General features: G+C 40.8%; 1 protein-coding gene, 1 non-coding gene and 1 pseudogene across 9 annotated transcripts in view; all 3 read left to right on the top strand.

The window, feature by feature from the left end:
* The window catches only part of KANSL1 (KAT8 regulatory NSL complex subunit 1), a 168,794-nt gene that overhangs the window by 87,606 nt on the left and 63,207 nt on the right, over positions 1 to 17,981 (top strand). For all 8 annotated transcript variants that reach the window (XM_059669843.1, XM_059669844.1, XM_059669849.1 and 5 more), the window contains one exon: positions 16,526 to 16,667. In XM_059669843.1, the coding sequence (XP_059525826.1) occupies positions 16,526 to 16,667 (142 nt within the window). The remainder of the gene's footprint in view (positions 1 to 16,525; positions 16,668 to 17,981) is intronic.
* Positions 6,315 to 6,421, top strand: LOC132219398 (U6 spliceosomal RNA). The gene has a single exon (XR_009449416.1). It is a non-coding gene; the product is annotated as a U6 spliceosomal RNA (small nuclear RNA).
* Positions 9,583 to 9,777, top strand: LOC132219506 (U4 spliceosomal RNA; annotated as a pseudogene).

Raw genomic sequence — 17,981 nt, 5'->3', positions numbered from 1 at the left:
CCCCCCCTCCTCCATTTTCTATCCTAAATTCTCTGTCTCTTTTTTTCTTTTTTAGTTGTATTATATACCTGTGTTTGCCTAAAAAATTAGAGGAAAGCCATCAGGTAAAAGCTTTGTTGGAAGGGCAGAAATGCTAAGGCAATTGTAAAACATACAGACACAGCTTTTTAAAGTTTCTCCACATTACTTTCGCTTATTTTTAAATTTTACAAAAAAGTGTACTGTAAGTTATTTTATTGGACTTAGATTTTCAACATTATTCCTAGAATTCATCTGTGTTATTTTATGTAGCTGTAGTTCATTCATTACTCACTGCCTTGTTGAGCAAATATACTGTAATTTATCTATTCTCCTCTTGGTGTACATTTGAATTTTCCCTTTTTAAAAAAAAATATGTCCAGTGCTATTATTCTGAGCATTTTTGAACATGCCTCCTGCTACATTTGGGCTAAAAGGATTTTTGGGTCTATATTCATGAGTAGAATTGCTGGGTGGGCCCCAACTGCTTTCGCTTAGTGGATAGAGCATTGGCCTGCGGACTGAAGGGTCCCAGGTTCAATTCTGGTCAAGGGCATGTACCTTGGTTGCGGGCACATCCCCAGTAGGGAGTGTGCAGCAGGCAACTGATTGATGTTTCTCTCTCATCGATGTTTCTAACTCTCTATCCCTCTCCCTTCCTCTGTAAAAATCAATAAAATATATTAAAAAAAAAAAAAAAAAGAGTCCCGGGTTCGATTCTGGTCACAGGCATGTAACTTGGTTGCAGGCTCGATCCCCAGTAGAGGGCGTGCAGGAGTCAGCCAATCGATGTTTCTAACTCTCTATTCCTCTCTGTAAAATCAATAATATATATATATATTTTTAAAAAGAATTGCTGGGTGGTGAAGTATGCAGATTTCAACTTGGTTGGATAATGACTATTTTTATTTTGTGTTGCTGCTTAACAAGCCACCTCAAACTGAATGAATGGTATAAGAGAAGCTGTATTTTAGTTTTCTTAATAGATTCTTTGGGTGAGAATTCAGGGGACAGTTGGAGTGGCTTATCCCTGTTTCAGGATGTCTAAGGCCTCAGGTTAGGAAGATGCAAATATTTCCAAGATGGCTTCCCCCCTCACTTGTGTGGTACCTTGTTGGGGGTGTCTAGAGGACTTTGCTCAACTGGGCATCCTTGGCAAAGTGTGCCTACACTTGGACTCTTCATCATAACAGCCTCAGGGCTGTCAGATTCTGTATTTAGCAAAACAAGGATAGAAGCTTCCTGTTCATTTATAAACTAGTCTGGGTAGTCACCTAGTGTCACTTCCATCAGATTCTATTGACTGAAGTAGTCAGAAGCTCTCTCAGATTCAAGGGGAAGAGACGAGAACACTGCCTCTCAATGGGAGGAGTGTCAAAGAATTTGCAGCCACCTTTAAAATTTAAAAAAATTTTTTTAACACCTTTTTGTTTTGTTTTTGTGTAGAAAGGAAGGGAGAGAGATAGTTAGAAACATCGATGAGAGAGAAACATTGATCAGCTGCCTCCTGCACACCCCCTACTGGGAATGTGCCTGCAGCCAAGGTACATGCCCTTGACCAGAATCGAACCTGGACCCTTCAGGCCACAGGCCGACTCTATCCACTGAACCAAACCGGTTAGGGCTACCCCTTTTGTTTTTTATTTATTTTCAATTTTTAGAGAGGAAGGGAGAGGGAGAGAGAGTGAGAAACATCAAAGTGAAAGAGAAATATTGATCAGTTGCCTTCCTTATGTTCCCCGACTGGGATATCAAACCCACACCTGAGTATGTTCCTTGACTGGAATTGTACTGGCCACTTTTCTGGGCATGGGACAGTGCTCAACCAACTGAGCCATACCTGGTAGGGCAAATTGTTCTAAACTTTATCTGATCAGAATCTTTCTGTATGTTGTAATTTATAACCTTCATCTTTGAAGGAATTAACATCTCTGTTAAAATGCTGAAGCAATTATCTGATGAACTTTAATGGGATTAAGAGTTGTTTTTTGGAAGCTGGTTACCTATTGACTCAGTTGACTGTCAGTCAAGAGTCTAATGACTTCCTTAAGCATTGCTTTCATTATCTAATTTTAAAGTGATTTGCACATTCTTTAAAAACATTTCAGTCAAGAATTATCATTGAGTCCTGGCTGGTATGGCTCAGTTGGTTTGGCATCATCCCCATGCACTGTGTATGTTTTTCTTTTTATATGGTTCCTGCTTATTTCTTTTTTTAAAAAAAATACATATTTTATTGATTTTTTACAGAGAGGAAGGGAGAGAGAGAGTTAGAAACATCAATGAGAGAGTAACATCGATCAGCTGCCTCTTGCACACCTCCTACTGGGGATGTGTCTGCAACCAAGGTTAGAGATCAATGATAGAAAATCATTGATCAGCTGCATGCGCCCACACCGAGGGTTGAGCCTGCAACCTGGGCAATGCCATGACCGGGAAGCAAACCGTGACCTCCTGATTCATAGGTCACGCTGGCTGCGCTCTTATTTCTTACTGTTAGTTGAACCCTTGTTCCATCTCCTTTGGAGTTGCTGCAGGGTTTGCCTGGTATTGTGGGACCAGGGGAGCGAAGAGCCAATCCGGATAGCTTTCTGTTGCTAGAGTGAAAGTCAGGAAATGCCATGCCTGGGTTACCTTCTATTGAATGGGATTTTTAAAAATGCCCTGTCACTATGGTGTTCTATTCCTGAGGTTCCTTATCAGTTCACCTTTCTCTTAAGATGTATTCTTTGTTTCTAAACCATCAGAAGCTCAGTAATATTTCTGAAAGTATGGTCTTACATACTTCTTGCATAAGAACTATCTAAGAGGCTTATTCATGCAGGTCCTCGGGACTTCAATTCTCTGGTATTTCTTATACACACTGAAGTTGTAACATTACTCCTGGAGGTTGAGCATTGATAAGACATGTTGTTTGTTTGTTGATCTTTCAGTACCTGCCTAAGCAATAGTAGTAACTCAGTGGCAGGGACACAATTTAGAGTTCAGTGTTCACTGACTCCAACACCATGTTCTTTACAACAAGCTATATTTTATTTCTAAAGTGAGAAAAAAGTGTTTCTTTATAGGGATTCTGTTAATATACAGTTAATCTATTCAGTTAAATACAAAGATTTCTTTGTTCTAGAGATAGCCAGAAACAAGTTTTCAGGGAATAAGACGAGCTGGCATGCTCCCTCCCCCTTCCTCCTCCCTGTCAATATGTACATTGTACTTTTCTACTCTTTCACTCTCGTTTAAGGAGCCCAGGGCTGGGGAGTTGGCGAATGGTGAAGAGAGGAGGATTGTTTTATTTCTATCTAAATTGTGATGTTTGTGAGAAGCTTTAAGTTGTAGGATGTGATCCTTGTCAGTCTCTTGCTTAGGTGAGTGAACTGGATAAAATAATAGCTGTTTTTTAATTTATGGCTATTTTGTGATTGGAATTATTTAACTATATAGGGGTTTCAAAGGAGGAATTAATCTCACATACAGAATGTCAATATTCTAACCTCAGTGTGATTTATTTATTTATTTTTTGAAAGGGTCTAAAGTGGAATCCACTCTAAAAAGATGAACTCTCGAGGCAGAAAAATGGTTGGTTTAATGTGGAGGAGCCACTCTGGAGTAGCAGTTCTTTGAATAACTGAGAGCCTTTCAGTATTAACTTTGTCATTTTGCTTTATTCTTGCAATGTAACAGAGTTCTACTCAGTAACTAGGCCAGCCATGGGCAAACTACGGCCCGCGGGCCCGTTTGAAATGAATAAAACTAAAAAAAAAAAAAAAAAAAAAAAAAAGACCGTACCCTTTTATGTAATGATGTTTACTTTGAATTTATATTAGTTCACACAAACACTCCATCCATGCTTTTGTTCCGGCCCTCCGGTCCAGATTAAGAACCCATTGTGGCCCTCGAGTCAGAAAGTTTGCCCACCCCTGAACTAAGCCCATTTTTGTTCTGAATCTTCATGCTTAGATTCCATGTCCAGTCCTATAGCCAGACAAGAAGAACTATAAGCCACTTGCATCTTTTTTTCTCATTCCGTAGTTTTCTCCATCAGAACACTTCATTGTGTTTTCTTAACAGTTTGAAATTTAAGCGGTACAAACAGCTAAACACATCTTAGATTTTTCATATTTCTTAGGAATTACATCTTTAAGATAATTTTTAAAATATATTTTTATTGATTTCAGAGAGGAAGGGAAAGGAAGAGAGAGAAACATCAATGATGAGAGAGACTAATTGATTGGCTGACTCTTGTACGCCCCACACTGGGGATTGAGTCTGCAACCCAGGCATGTGCCCTTGACCCAAATCGAATCTGGGACCCTTCAGTCTGCAGGTTGACGCTCTATCCACTGAGCCAAAGCGGTTAAGACCAAGATATTATTGACAATTGATTTACATTTAAAACACATGGCAGGTAGTGTTCCTAAGAAGACATAGATAATTTAGTTGAAGACCAGTCAGATATATATGCCATGACTTGGAAATACACAACATGTAAATAACAAAATAAGAGAATCACAATGAGCTTGAAGAAAATGAAGTAATGAATTATGAGGTACAATTCACCAGGAGAGACTTTCCCAGAGGGAGGTGGGTTTTAGGGATAAAATTAGTTCTGGATATTTTCAAGTTAGAGGCCTATATAGGGTATGACAAACAGATTGGCCTGAGTATTGCAGAGGGGATTATTTTATTATTCTTGGTAGATTATATATTATGTATCTGTTAACCTGATTGTTTTTTTGTTTTTGCAATTTTATAACTTTATTCAACATTCAGTTCTCATCCACATTAACTGCAGGTTTTTGAAAGTGGTGACAGGTACATAGGTGATCAATGCATAAAGAGCTTGTTTGGTGAATCTTCATCCTCATTACGATTTTCTGGACAACTGTACCCAGATAAGAAATGGAACGTTCCTTATTCCTTTGGCCCAGACAGCTTTGTTCAGCCTGGTGTTAATGCCTGCATCTTGGAGTTCCCATCTCCTTCTTGGATCTCCTTGCGTGTCTGAGTGGCATGCTTCTTGAAACCCACACCGTGGGTGTGCGTGTGAATGTTGATGGTATTCTCTGGTCACCACCTTACTGATGGCAGAAAAGCCCTTCTTCTCACCACCCTCCTTTGTGGGAGCCATTATGCCCTGTCCAAGTTGAAGAGAAAAAATGTTACCATGTTTAATAAAAAATTGACAGGTGGTCATTGAGAAGCGTTTGAAATACCTTAAATAATTATTTAAAGGTTGGATGTGTTTTAGTACATAGTCTTAAACATGTAAAAATTAAATGTACAAAAGTACAAATAATTTATGAGCTGATCTACAGAACACTAAATAACAAACTAAAGGTAGTTTAGAAGTGTGTCTGTTTATAAAGTTCAAAAATGTAGACTTTGAGACAAGGATTTAATTGGCAAAATCCACATTGTAAGGAATTCTAAGGGACAGATAACTCTGTTTTCCACTACAAATAAATTGCAAGGGGAAAAAAGAGGAAATTTGTTACAAATTTGAGATGTATTAACTAAATACAGCGTGTGGATCTTATTTAACCTTTAATTTCGACAAACCAATTGAGACAATCAGGAAATTTGACTGATGTTTGACATTAAGGAATTAATGGTTTTTAAATTGTGAAAGTATGTATACATTTTAAGTAAACTTAACTTTTCAGAGGTACATATGGAAATATATACAGATGTAATGATCTGATGATAGGGATTGGCTTCAAAATTAATCTATGGATTTGAGGGATAGATGTTATAGATGAGGTTGGATGGTCAAGAGTTGCTAGTTATTAAAGTTGCTTGATGGTTATGTGAGAGTTTGTTATATCTTAGTTTGTATTTGAAATTTTTTTATTTATAAAGAGTCCAAGATAAATGACAGAATATGGGGCCAAGATCAGGACAGCTTATATTGTTTCATGAAGGTGCTCTGGCCAGTGTGTTCAGTGGTTAGAGTTTTGGCCTCCACACTGGGTCTTGAGTTTGATTCCCAGTCAAGGGCACATACCTGGGTTGCAGGTCAGATCCCCATCCCTGGTTGGGGTGCATTCAGGAGGCAACGAATTCATGTGTCTGTCACATTGATGTTTCTCTTTCCACCTGTTCTTCCCTCCTTCCCTTCCTCTCTCCTCCCTCCCTCCCTCCCACACATTGTTGGTCAGGACACATGCCCAAGTTGCAGGCTCAATTTCTTGGTAGGGGGCTCACAGGAGGCAGCAATCTAAGCCCCAGGTACACGGGATGCCCAACCAACTGAGCCACACTGGCCATAGCTAAATTTCTTTAAAAAATTCAATGGAGAGCTTGCTTCGGCAGCACAGATACTAAAATTGGAATGATACAGAGAAGATTAGCATGGCCCCTGGGCAAGGATGATACGCAAATTCGTAAAGCATTCCATATTAAAAAAAATAAATCAATGGAAACAATGTCCTCACTCCTTGGGTGAGGCTTAAAAAAAGTTAAAATGAAAAATGTTAACTTGTATTACAGATTTTATATGATCTGGCCCTACCTACCTATATCCAGTGTGAACCTCAGTGCATGCTTTACCTTGTTCACTCTCTGAGCTCCATCTCCATAACCTGTATACACGTCATTTCTTCCTAAAACACACCACAATTTCCAGTATTTTCTATGTCTCTCCACATTCTCTATTCCTCATCCCAGGCAAATTTGCCTATCCAAAGTCCTAATTTATTCTTTGGAGCTCAGATTAAATGTTTATAGCACAGAGAAGTCCAGATTCTTCCCTCTAAATCTGATGTCATAGTTATTATCTCTTACCTGATATTTTGTATGATTTTTGTTAACATTTGCCTTCCCCGTTAAACTCTAAGCTTAATGAGCCACAGTTCTTGTCTGTTAGTATTGTATCCCCAGCACTTAATAAAACTCTGCTAAAGAATAAGTGCTTAGCCTAGCCTGCGTGGCTCAGTGGTTGAGCATCGACCTATGAACCAGGAGGTCACCTATGAACCAGGAGGTCACGGTTCGATTCTCAGTTGGTTCAGTCCCCAGTGTGGAGCGTGCAGGAGACAGCCAGCCAATCAGTGATTCTCTATCATCATTGATGTTTCTGCCTATCTCTCCTTCTCCCTTCCTCTCTGAAATCAATAAAAATATATATTTTTAAAAAGAATAGGTGCTTAACTATTTAATCTTCAGTTACCATCCACTGGTCACCAAATTCTCTCACCTGGGTGTCACATAATTTCCTGGTTGAGGTCTCTATTGACATTCTTAATTACCTCCCCCTCCCAATGTGTTTTTATCCTAATAAGATCATCCTATTCTCCAGCTTAAAAATTCCATGGTGCTATTCACTTGCTCCCAGCATACAGTTGAACATACTCTATTTGATCTGAGGCCTCAAATGATAAAGCCTTTACTTACCTACTTCTTGGGTATTTTGTGAGACTCTGACTTTTTGTTAGTCCCTAGGATTGCCAAGCACCTTGCTCAGCACTTTTACAGATTGTGTTTCTTCTGCTTGAACTACTAATCCTTTCATTTATTTGCCTGGTAAACTACTTTTAAAAAAAACATTTTGTTGATTTTTAGAGAGAGAGAGAGAGAAACATCAATTGGCTGCCTCCTGTGAGCCCCCTCCCTACCAAGGAATTGAGCCTGCAACTCGGGCATGTGTCCTGACCAACAATCTAACCAGCAACCCCCAGGTACACGGGATGCCCAACCAACTGAGCCACACTGGCCATAGCTAAACTTCTACTTTCATTGTTATTCCTCTAAATGTCACTATGTCTTGGTAATCCTTCTTGTTACACTCCAATTAGTTTTCTTTTACCCCATAATACACATTTATTGCATCTTGCAATGTTAGCTTATATCACAATCATTGCTAAAAATTAGTTTGTAATTATTTAATGTTTGCTTGTTTTGCAAGATTATAAAGCTCTATGAAAAAAGGAATGGACTTCACGTAGCTCACTGCTGAAATCCCAGGTCTCAATGACTTCTTAAAAAAAATGATGAATAAAGACATCTGTAATTGGAAAAAAATATATTTGTTAAATGGAAGGGGAGAGGGGAAGAAGAGTTTAGGAGTTCATGGTGGATTGAAAGCCTGTCTGAAATAATCTGCCAAAATGCACAAAACTTATTTCTGTTTCAGAGATAATCTGGTTTAAGTAGTAACACAAAAAGGTTAAGTGCTCATCCTTCGGAGTATAGGGATGAATTGGCAGTTTAGAATTGGCTCTGGCACATTTGTCTCCTATTACTACAAACCTATAAAAAGCTGTTGTAACCTAGTTAGAGTAACAGATACAAACTGATTTTTAACCCGTTCTCGTCCGAGTTTTGTTTTCCAACTGAAACATGGGATATTTCCTCCATTTCTAAATTTTGGTGGAGGGGGAATAATGTCATTGAAGTTGTGGCTGAACACAACGTCTATTCTAATATAACTACTTTGGTTTTATTAGTTGGAGTCGAACTTCCTTTCAGATGACTATGAAGCCCAACCCTCAAGAAACTCAGGATTCTGTTGCTAACTGAAAACACCTATTTCCTAAATTATTTTGCCTCAGAGTTTTTTTTCTTTTTACTTCTCTTTTCCTGTCCCCTTTTATATCTTTTATGATACGAAATTGAAATCCAAGGTTATATTTATTTAATTTTTAAAAAATATATTTTTACTGATTTCAGGAAGGGGGAGAGAGAGAAATATCAATGATAAGAGGAAATCATTGATTGGCTGCCTCCTGCACGCCCCCTACTGGGGCTCGAGCCCACAACCCGAGCTTATGCCCTTGACTGGAATTGAATCTGGGACCCTTCAGTCTGCAGGCTGATGCTCAATCCACTGAACAAAACCAGCTAGGGCTAAGTTGTTCTTTTCTAATGCACATACTATACTTTGCAGTTATGATTACATCATTTTATGAATACATCAACTGGTGAGGCAGATGCTGCTGTCATTTCTAGAAGTCAGTTTATATTGTCAGACTATATACATTTTTTAAAAAATGAGAACTTGGTTTCAACTTGTCTTCCTGCTCTTTCCCCTATTTGTTTCACACTTCTCTTGAGCCAAGTAGTGAATACTGTTGGTATCTACATTTTTTTTATGTGACTTTCAAAAATGCCAAGATTTTCTATTCTTGTCCTGTCTAGCAGCTATGTGCTCTGATGTTTGGGGGATGATATCAGTTTTTCTTACTGTATTCTATTAGTTTTATAAGACATCTAAAGAACCTGGAAATTACAGAATTTAGGTGCCTGAGTGGATTGGACCAGAAGTAGGCTTGCAGCCAACATTGATACAGATAATTGTACTTAAAAAATGAAAGTATCGCCGAAACCGGTTTGGCTCAGTGGATAGAGCGTCGGCCTGCGGGCTGAGAGGTCCCAGGTTCAATTCCGGTCAAGGGCATGTACCTGGGTTGCGGGCACATCCCCAGTGGGAGATGTGCAGGAGGCAGCTGATCGATGTTTCTCGCTCATCGATGTTTCTAACTCTCTATCTCTCTCCCTTCCTCTCTGTAAAAAATCAATAAAATATATATATATAAAAAAAGAAAGTATCTTTAAAAAAGTATCTTAAGCTTTGCGCAGTGGCAGTATCATAGCCAGTGAGGTTTATCCGAGGCACAATTATTGCTTTAAAAAAAAAAAGTATCTTGTCCTAGCTCAGTGATGGCGAACCTTTTGAGCTCAGCGTGTCAGCATTTTGAAAAACCCTAACCTTAACTCTGGTGCCGTGTCACATATAGAAATTTTTTGATATTTGCAACCATAGTAAAACAAAGACTTACATTTTTGATATTTATTTTATATATTCAAATGCCATTTAACAAAGAAAAATCAACCAAAAAAATGAGTTCGTGCGTCACCTCTGACACACGTGTCATAGGTTCGCCATCACTGTCCTAGCTGGTTTGGCTCAGCAGATAGAGCGTTGTCCTGTGGACTGAAAGGTCCCAGATTTGATTCCTATCAAGGGCACATGCCCACATTGCGGGCTCAATCCCCAGTAGGGCGCGTGCAGGAGGCAGCCGATCCATGATTCTCTCTCATCATTGATGTTTCTTTTTTTCATTGATGTTTTCTCTCTCTCCCTTCCTCTCTGAAATCAATAAAAATATATTTTAAAAAGGAAATCCATATAAAAAGTATCTTTATAACTTTTGCTGACTCCATCAAGATTACCAACCTATAAATGCCTTGTTTCTAAAAAAAATAACCCTATATAATAAACACCTAATATGCCAAGTGTCCAGTCTGTCGGTTCAGCCAATCAAAGTGCAATATGCTAATGCACAATATGCTAATGATAAGCTAAGGCCGCTCAACCATTCGCTATGACATGCACTGACCACCAGGGGGCAGATGCTCAACAAGGAGCTGCCCCCTGGTGGTCAGTGTGCTCCCACAGGGTGAGCACCGCTCAGCCAGAAGCCAGGCTCAGAGCTGGCGAGTGTAGCAGCAGTGGCAGGAGCCTCTCCTGCCTCTGCGGCAGCGCTAAGGATGTCTGACTGCAGGCTTAGGCCCGCTTCCTGCGGACTTAAGCCATCAGTTGGATATCCCCCAAGGGTTTCCGGACTGCAAGAGGGTGCAGGTTTGGCTGAGGCATACCCTCCCCCATCCCCAGTGCAAGAATTTCATTCACCAGGCCTCTAGTTGGATAATACTTTATCACAATGGTTGACTTGAATGGCTTATATTTGGACCATATAAAAGTTAGGCTATCATTGCTACCCTTGGTCTTAATTATCTGTATATATAAAAGCCTAAGCGACCAAACGACCGGTTGACTGGTAGCTGTGACACGCACTGACTACCAGGGGACAGATGCTCAATGCAGGAGCTGCCCCCTGGTGGTCAGTCTGCTCCCACAGTGGGAGTGCCGCTCAGCTGACCAACAGGGTGCCAGACGCTGGGCTCACAGCTGGCGAGCACAGCTGCAGCTGCACAAGCCTCTTCTGCCTCCGAGGCAGCACTACTGAGCAGTGGCGGCAGTCCCAGTGGGGCTGGGATGAGCGGGTGCAGAGGCACCTGGCCTGGGCTCAGGGTCCTCCCTGGCTGCCTGCTGCTTCACACATTACTACATACCCTGAGGGGTCCCGGATTGCAAGAGGGCGCGGCGGGCCAGGTTGAGGGACCCTACCGGTGCATGAATCCGTACACCAGGCCTCTAGTAATATATGATTAAGTATTAAATCATTTCTAAACCTACTGTGGTTAAATTTGTTTTATTATTGACAACATAACACCCTATCAGGGGTCTATGTTAAAGTTTACTTATAGTCACTTAAAATTTTAGGAGTATGTATATTTTGATTGGAAGTGGGCTAAGGACAGTGTAACTGTTGCTTCTTTCTTGAAAAATAATTTTGTGGGAGATTATGAAATACTATGATTACAGATTATACTAGATGCCATGCTACTCCTCTAATATTTAAGGAGTTTTAAAATGTTGCCATGTTTCTTTTTGTTATTTAAAGAGAAGTCAATGTGCTTGTTTTGGCAGCACATATATTAAAGAGAAATCAAGCATTACATAAGAGGTAGAGCTAAAATCCAATTTCTCCATTTCCAGAGATAGGGGACCCTTCTTATGAATTTGTTGTATATAAGTTCTGTGAACTTCTAAAAAAAATATTTTTATTGATTTCAGAGAGGAAGGGAAAGGGAGAGAGATAGAAACATCAATAATGAGAGAGAATCATTGATCAGCTGTCTCCTACTGAAGATTGAGCCTGCAACCCAGGCATGTGCCCTGACTGGGAATGGAACCATGACCTCCTGGTTCATAGGTCAACACTCAACCACTGACCCACACTGGTCGGCCTGGGCATGTTTTTATACATTTATTATTTATGACAATCTTTATCGTATGTTTATTCTTTTTTAGTTTTTGTAGTTTTCTCATTTCACATTGCTGAGATTTAGTCATGTTGATACATGTAATAATTAAACTGATAAACAGTATTCCATGAATTCCTCTACTGGTGTGTATCATAGTATTTATTTTTGTTTAGTTTGTTTTTAGTTTTTCCATTGAACATTGTTCTGAGATATAGTCATGTTGATACAGATAGTTCTAGTTAATATTATTACTATACAAAATTTTATAAAAGGAATAAATTATAGTTTATTTTCATACTTTAGCAGATTAGATTAACTGATTTTTAGTTGTAACAGATTCTATTGCAGTGAACGTTTGTGCTTACAGAGATATAGGTTATGTTCTCTGAATAAAATTTCATGAGGGATGGGTATGTACATTTTCCACCTGCCCAAGTACAGTATTTCCAAATTGCTCTTCAAAAGTGGTCGTGCCAGTTTTTATTGTTACTAGTAAATCATGAATTGTTGATTTTTACATCTCACTGACACCTGGTTTTTCCAAGCTGAGTTTAAAACTACTTTTTAATATTTGACCTAATGCTAATATTTTAACCAAAATCTAATAAGACATAGCATATTTTTATGTATGTATTGGCCATTTAGAATTCTCTTATGTGAATTTTCACTTTGTTCATCTTTTATTAGATTTTTTTTAACCTTACTGTAGTTATATATTTTGATATTTAATCTTTAGCTATGTGTGGTGTTTTATTTAAATCATTCCCCTGAAGTGCCAAAGATACTCTTCCTTTGTTTTAAGTTTGGCTTTTCAGATTGAGAAACTCTAAAATTATGCAAGTATATCATGAAGAAGGGATCTAATTTTACTTTTTCCATGTAAAGAACTGGCCACTTCAATACCATTTGTTAAATAGTTCAGTATTTCCCCACTGGTATGAATGCCATTTTTTGTATATTCAGTTTTAAGTTTTGGGGCTCTGTATTCTGTCACATAGGTCTTTTGTCTTTCTAGACTGCCTTAATTATCTTAGCTTTCTGTAATTGTGTAATACGATTTTTTTCATCACATTTTTTTTCAGAATTTCTCTACTTTTGCTCCTTTTTTCTGTGTAAGTTTTTGGTTCTGTTTGTCAGCTTCCATTAAAATCCCTGTAGGGGCCCTGGCCAGGTATCTCAGTTGGTTAGAGCATTATCCCAATACATCAAGGCTGCAGATTCAATCCTAGTCAGGACACATACAAGAATCATCCTTCTAGGCTGGTGTGGTTTAGTTCAGTGGTCGGCAAACTGCGGCTCACGAGCTACATGCAGCTCTTTGGCCCCTTGAGTGTGGCTCTTCCACAAAATACCGACTTCTGCGCATGGGCCACGAAGTTTCAGTCGCAGTATACGTGCGTGCCCACACGTGGTATTTTGTGGAAGAGCCACATTCAAGGGGCCAAAGAACCGCTTGTGGCTCGCTAGCTGCAGTTTGCCGACCACTGGAGTTGATTGGGTATTGTCCAATGCACCTGGGGGGTTACCAGTTTGATTCCCACTCAGGGTATATGCCGGGGTTGTGGACTCGATCCCCAGTTGGGAGCAAAGCTGATCCATGTTTCACTTTCATATTGATAGTTCTCTCTTTCTCAAAAAGAAAAAAAATCAATAAATAGTTTTTTAAAAAATATATATATTTTATTGACTTTTTACAGAGCAGAAGGGAGAGGGATAGAGAGTCAGAAACATTGATGAGAGAGAAACATCGATCAGCTGCCTCCTGCACACGCTCCTTTGGGGATTTGTCCGCAACCAAGGCACATGCCCTTGACCGCAATCGAACCTGGGACCCTTCAGTCTGCAGGCCGACGCTCCATCCACTGAGCCAAACCAGTCAGGGCAATAAATAGTTTTTAAAAAAGAATCAGCCCTAGCCAGTTTGGCTCAGTGTATAGAGTGTTGACCTGTGGATTGAAAGGTTTTGGGTTTGATTCCAGTCAAGGGCAGACACCTCGATTGTGGGCTTGACTCTGTGCCATGGTCTGCAGGCATGCAGGAAGCAACCAATCAATGTGTCTCCTCTCTTGCATGGATGTTTCTCTCCCGCTCTCTCTCCCTCTCTCTCTCTCTTTTCCCCTCTCCCCCCATTCTCCCTCTCTCCCTTCTTTCCACTCTCTAAAAATCAATGGGGAAAAATATTCTTGAGTGAGGATTAAAAACAAAAAGAACCACCCAATGAATGCATAGATAAGTAGAACAAATTGATGTTTCTCTCACCTTCTCCCTCACTTCCTCTCTCTGAAATCAATCAATAAATAAAGTTTATTTTTAAAAAACCCTGTAGGGAATTGGAATTTATTAGAATTTATAGATATATGTGAAATTGCTATCTTTTGAAAAAAAAACCTCACTTTTTATGTAGGTCTTTTGCCGGGAGCCAGTCCATCCTTGCTGTTTCAAGGGACCTGGCATATATGGCATACTGTTCTTAATATGTTTGCTCACCTTCTTGGCACTATGTGTTTTAACCAAGGTCTCCTCTCTGAGAAAAGTTTTTTCCCCTGAAGTTAGGGAGGGAATAAAACCCCTCAACTAAGTGCCAGGCGGGTAATTAATCACTTTAACTAGGAACAATCATGCTTAAGCTACATAATCTTTACTCCCTGGAATGGAGATAAGAAACGCCCTAACCTTTGTAATAGAGATTGATAGGATTGAATCAACTGGTATAAATACAGATGTAACAAGACAGCAAGAGTACAGAACTTAGAACACAGAACTTAGAACACAGAACCTAGGCACAGAACCTACACAGAACGTTCTCTAGAGACAGAAGAACTTCGCTGGGGAGAACATGGCAAAAGATCCTGGACTGAACCTGACTACAGAAATTGGCAAGAGAACCTGACTAGAACCTGGTGACTGAACCTGGCTGGAGAACCTGGAGAACCCAGCAAGAGAACATGGACACAGAAACTGACTGGAGATCCTAACCAGAACCTCTCTGGAGATCCGAAACAGAACTTTGCTGGAGATCTCAGACAGAACCTGGCCGGAGATCCTAACCAGAACTTCGCTGGAGATCCTGACCAGAACTTGGCTAGAGATCCTGGCTAGGCTGCTGATCAACTGAACGCTATCTCTGTGTCGTTCCTTCTTCGCCGACTCCGTCCACACCTTTGAGGACCCCTGGACCTGCTGGGGTTGGACCCCGGCAGTCTTTCTGTGTTTTTTTTTTTTAGGTTTTACTATTTTCTCTGTAAAGATCTTTTGTGTATAATATTACCATTTGTTGGTGGTGTGAATAGGTTTTTTTATGAGTATTTTTTACTTGTCACATGTAAACACTATTAGTTTTTATATGTTAATCTTGGCAACATTGCTGAATTCTTGATTATATGTCTTATGTTAAAGTAGAAAATATTTCTATTTCCTGGGGAATTATGTGCCACAAAATCAGGATACTAGAAAGCAGTTTCAATTAGTTATTTGGGGAGTATCTATCTGTATGTGAATAGTTGTATCATTGTGTGTCCTGTGACAGATAGGGAGGCAGACAAACAAAATCTTTGGTTTTTCTTAGCAAAAGAGTTGGTCTATGTAAGGGCCTTGAGATGTTAAAAAACCTTACACCCCCATCCTATATAATAAAAGCCTAATACGTAAAGTGTCCCTTCGACCGGGAGTTCGACCAAGGGGCTGGGCTGGCCAGCCAACTGCCCACGGCCCCTTACCCTGGCCGGCCCTGGGCAGCAGGCAGCCAGGGGAAGGGAGGCCCCAGCCAGCAGCCATTAGGGACCCTACCCAGGCACGAATTTTGTGCACTGGGCCTCTTGTTTACTATAAATGTTGCTGCTGTAAACACACACACACAGAAGATATGAAGACAGACAGGGAGAACCCCATGTGATCACAGACGTAGAGACTAGAGTGATGCATCCACAAGCTAAGAACACCAATGATTGACAACACCAGAAGCTAAGAGAAGGCACAGGACACATCCTTGGGAGGAATCATGGCATTGCCGACACCTTAATTTTAGTCTTCTAGCTTCTATAACAGTGAGAAAATACATTTCTGTTGTTTTAAGTCACCCAGTTTGGGATACCCTGTTATGGTAACCCTGGGAAGATAATACAGACTTTATAAAAATAAAAACATTGGCCCCCCCCAAAAAAAATCAACTCAAGTAAAAATGAAATGATTGAGTTCTAGCAATGGTGGGTGAAAAGATTGGCAAATCCTCTTCCCCCAAAACAACTATTAAACTGTGTAAAATGCTTACTGCAAAACAATTATTTCAGGGCTTTGAAATAGACTAAAGGCATATAACAAATTTGAGGAGGATTTATTTAGTAAAAATTGTTAAACTTTGGGTAAGAATAGTAAGAGTCTAGTTTTGCTTTAACATGATAGCCTGCAGCCATTATCATTCTAAAAGCTTTCATTCCAAAAATATTTAAACACACAAATGATACAAGAGGATATTCTTATTGCAAATAGCAAAATGAATCAAATGAAACTCCACATTGATTTCCTATCCTCCAATCTCATCTTTCTCTCTTGGCATTACTGTAGCTATACAGAAGCAAATAATTTGGTTTTGTGATTGTTTTGATATTTAAATAGTCATAGTTGTACTATTAAAAAAATGTTGCTGCTACTCTTGGATTTCACTCAGTTTATTTCCTTATAGGAGGCGCAGGTCAGAATGGAGATGGGCTGCAGACCGAGCGGCTATTGTCAGCCGCTGGAACTGGCTTCAGGCTCATGTTTCAGACTTGGAATATCGAATTCGGCAGCAAACAGATATTTACAAACAGATACGTGCTAATAAGGTAAGGGATAAAAGTGTCTGGTCTTTTTCAGCCCAGCTAAAATCTACCATTATACCTTTTCTCCTATCCCTCGATGACTTAGCTATGTCAAAGAGAATGGTTTAATATGATCTGATATAGTGGTTTAATTTGTTTAAGAGCCTGCTTTGCTTAGTGGAGTGCTGATAACACTGCTAGAATACAATGATAAATTGAACATCTGTTTAAAACGAATAAGTTTGTATACCTGAACTAACAGGAAACATGAGATAAAAACCTAGATAATGTATGCCATTGACTATTAACTGTCATCCTATACTAATAAAAGAGACAAATGGTAATTGGCGTACGACCGATACCTTTTTCATTGGCTAATCAGTGAGATATGCAAATTAACTGTCAGCCAAGATGGCGGCTGGCAGCCAGGCAGCTGAGAATAGGAGGCTTGGTTGCCCCAGCGATGGAGAAAGTCAAGGATCCCCTCAGCTGCGGGACTCTGAGCTCCTGAAGCAACAACTCAAAAAGATACAATATTTCAATTATAGAAGCTGAAAGATGGCGGTTAATTTGCATACTCAGGCTCCAAGCAGAGCGAAGCCAAACAGCCCTGAAGCAGCAGGGCAGAGAGGCCTCAGGGCCTGGGATCAGCAGAGTCGAGAGGCCTCCCGGCCCCGAGATCAGCGGAGGCCAGAGTCGGCCCAGCCCCGCAATCAGGGAGGCGAGAGTCGGCCCAGCCCGGCGATCAGCAGAGCCTAGAGGCCCCCCAGCCCCGGCTATCATCCGAGCGGAGAGGCCTCCCGGCCCCGTGATCAGCGGAGTCGGAGGCCCCGCGATCAGTGGATCCGAGAGGCCTCCCGGCCCCAGTGATCAGTGGATCCGAGAGGCCTCCCAGCCCCAGTGATCAGCGGAGCCCAGAGGCCTCCCGGACCCATGATCAGCAGAGCCGAGAGGCCTCCCAGCCAGGTTATCAGCAGCCGAGAGTCCTCCTGGCTAGAGATCAGCGGAGCCGAGAGGCCTCCAGGCCCCAGTTGTCAGCGGAGCCGAGAGGCCTACAGGCCATGGTTATCAGCAGCCGAGAGGCCTCCAGGCCAGGGATCAGGGGAGCCGAGAGGCGTCCTGGCCCTGGGATCAGCAGAGCAGCGAGGCCTCCCAGCACCGGGATCAGTGTGACAGGGTGCGGAGTCCCAACCCTCTGATGGGCCCTGTTCTGTGTGTGACAGGGTACAAAGCCCCAACCCCCCTGATGGGCCCTGCTCTGTGCATGACAGGAGTGGCGCTGCAACCTCCCTATGGACCCTGCCTTGAGTGTGACAGGGGGCGGTGCCCCAACCCCCC

This window comes from Myotis daubentonii, chromosome 16 (assembly GCF_963259705.1).
Source record: "Myotis daubentonii chromosome 16, mMyoDau2.1, whole genome shotgun sequence".
In the NCBI taxonomy this organism is placed as follows: Eukaryota; Metazoa; Chordata; class Mammalia; order Chiroptera; family Vespertilionidae; genus Myotis; species Myotis daubentonii.
The sequence above is the reverse complement of the archived record's forward strand: the minus strand, read 5'-3'. Positions and strand labels throughout refer to the sequence as shown.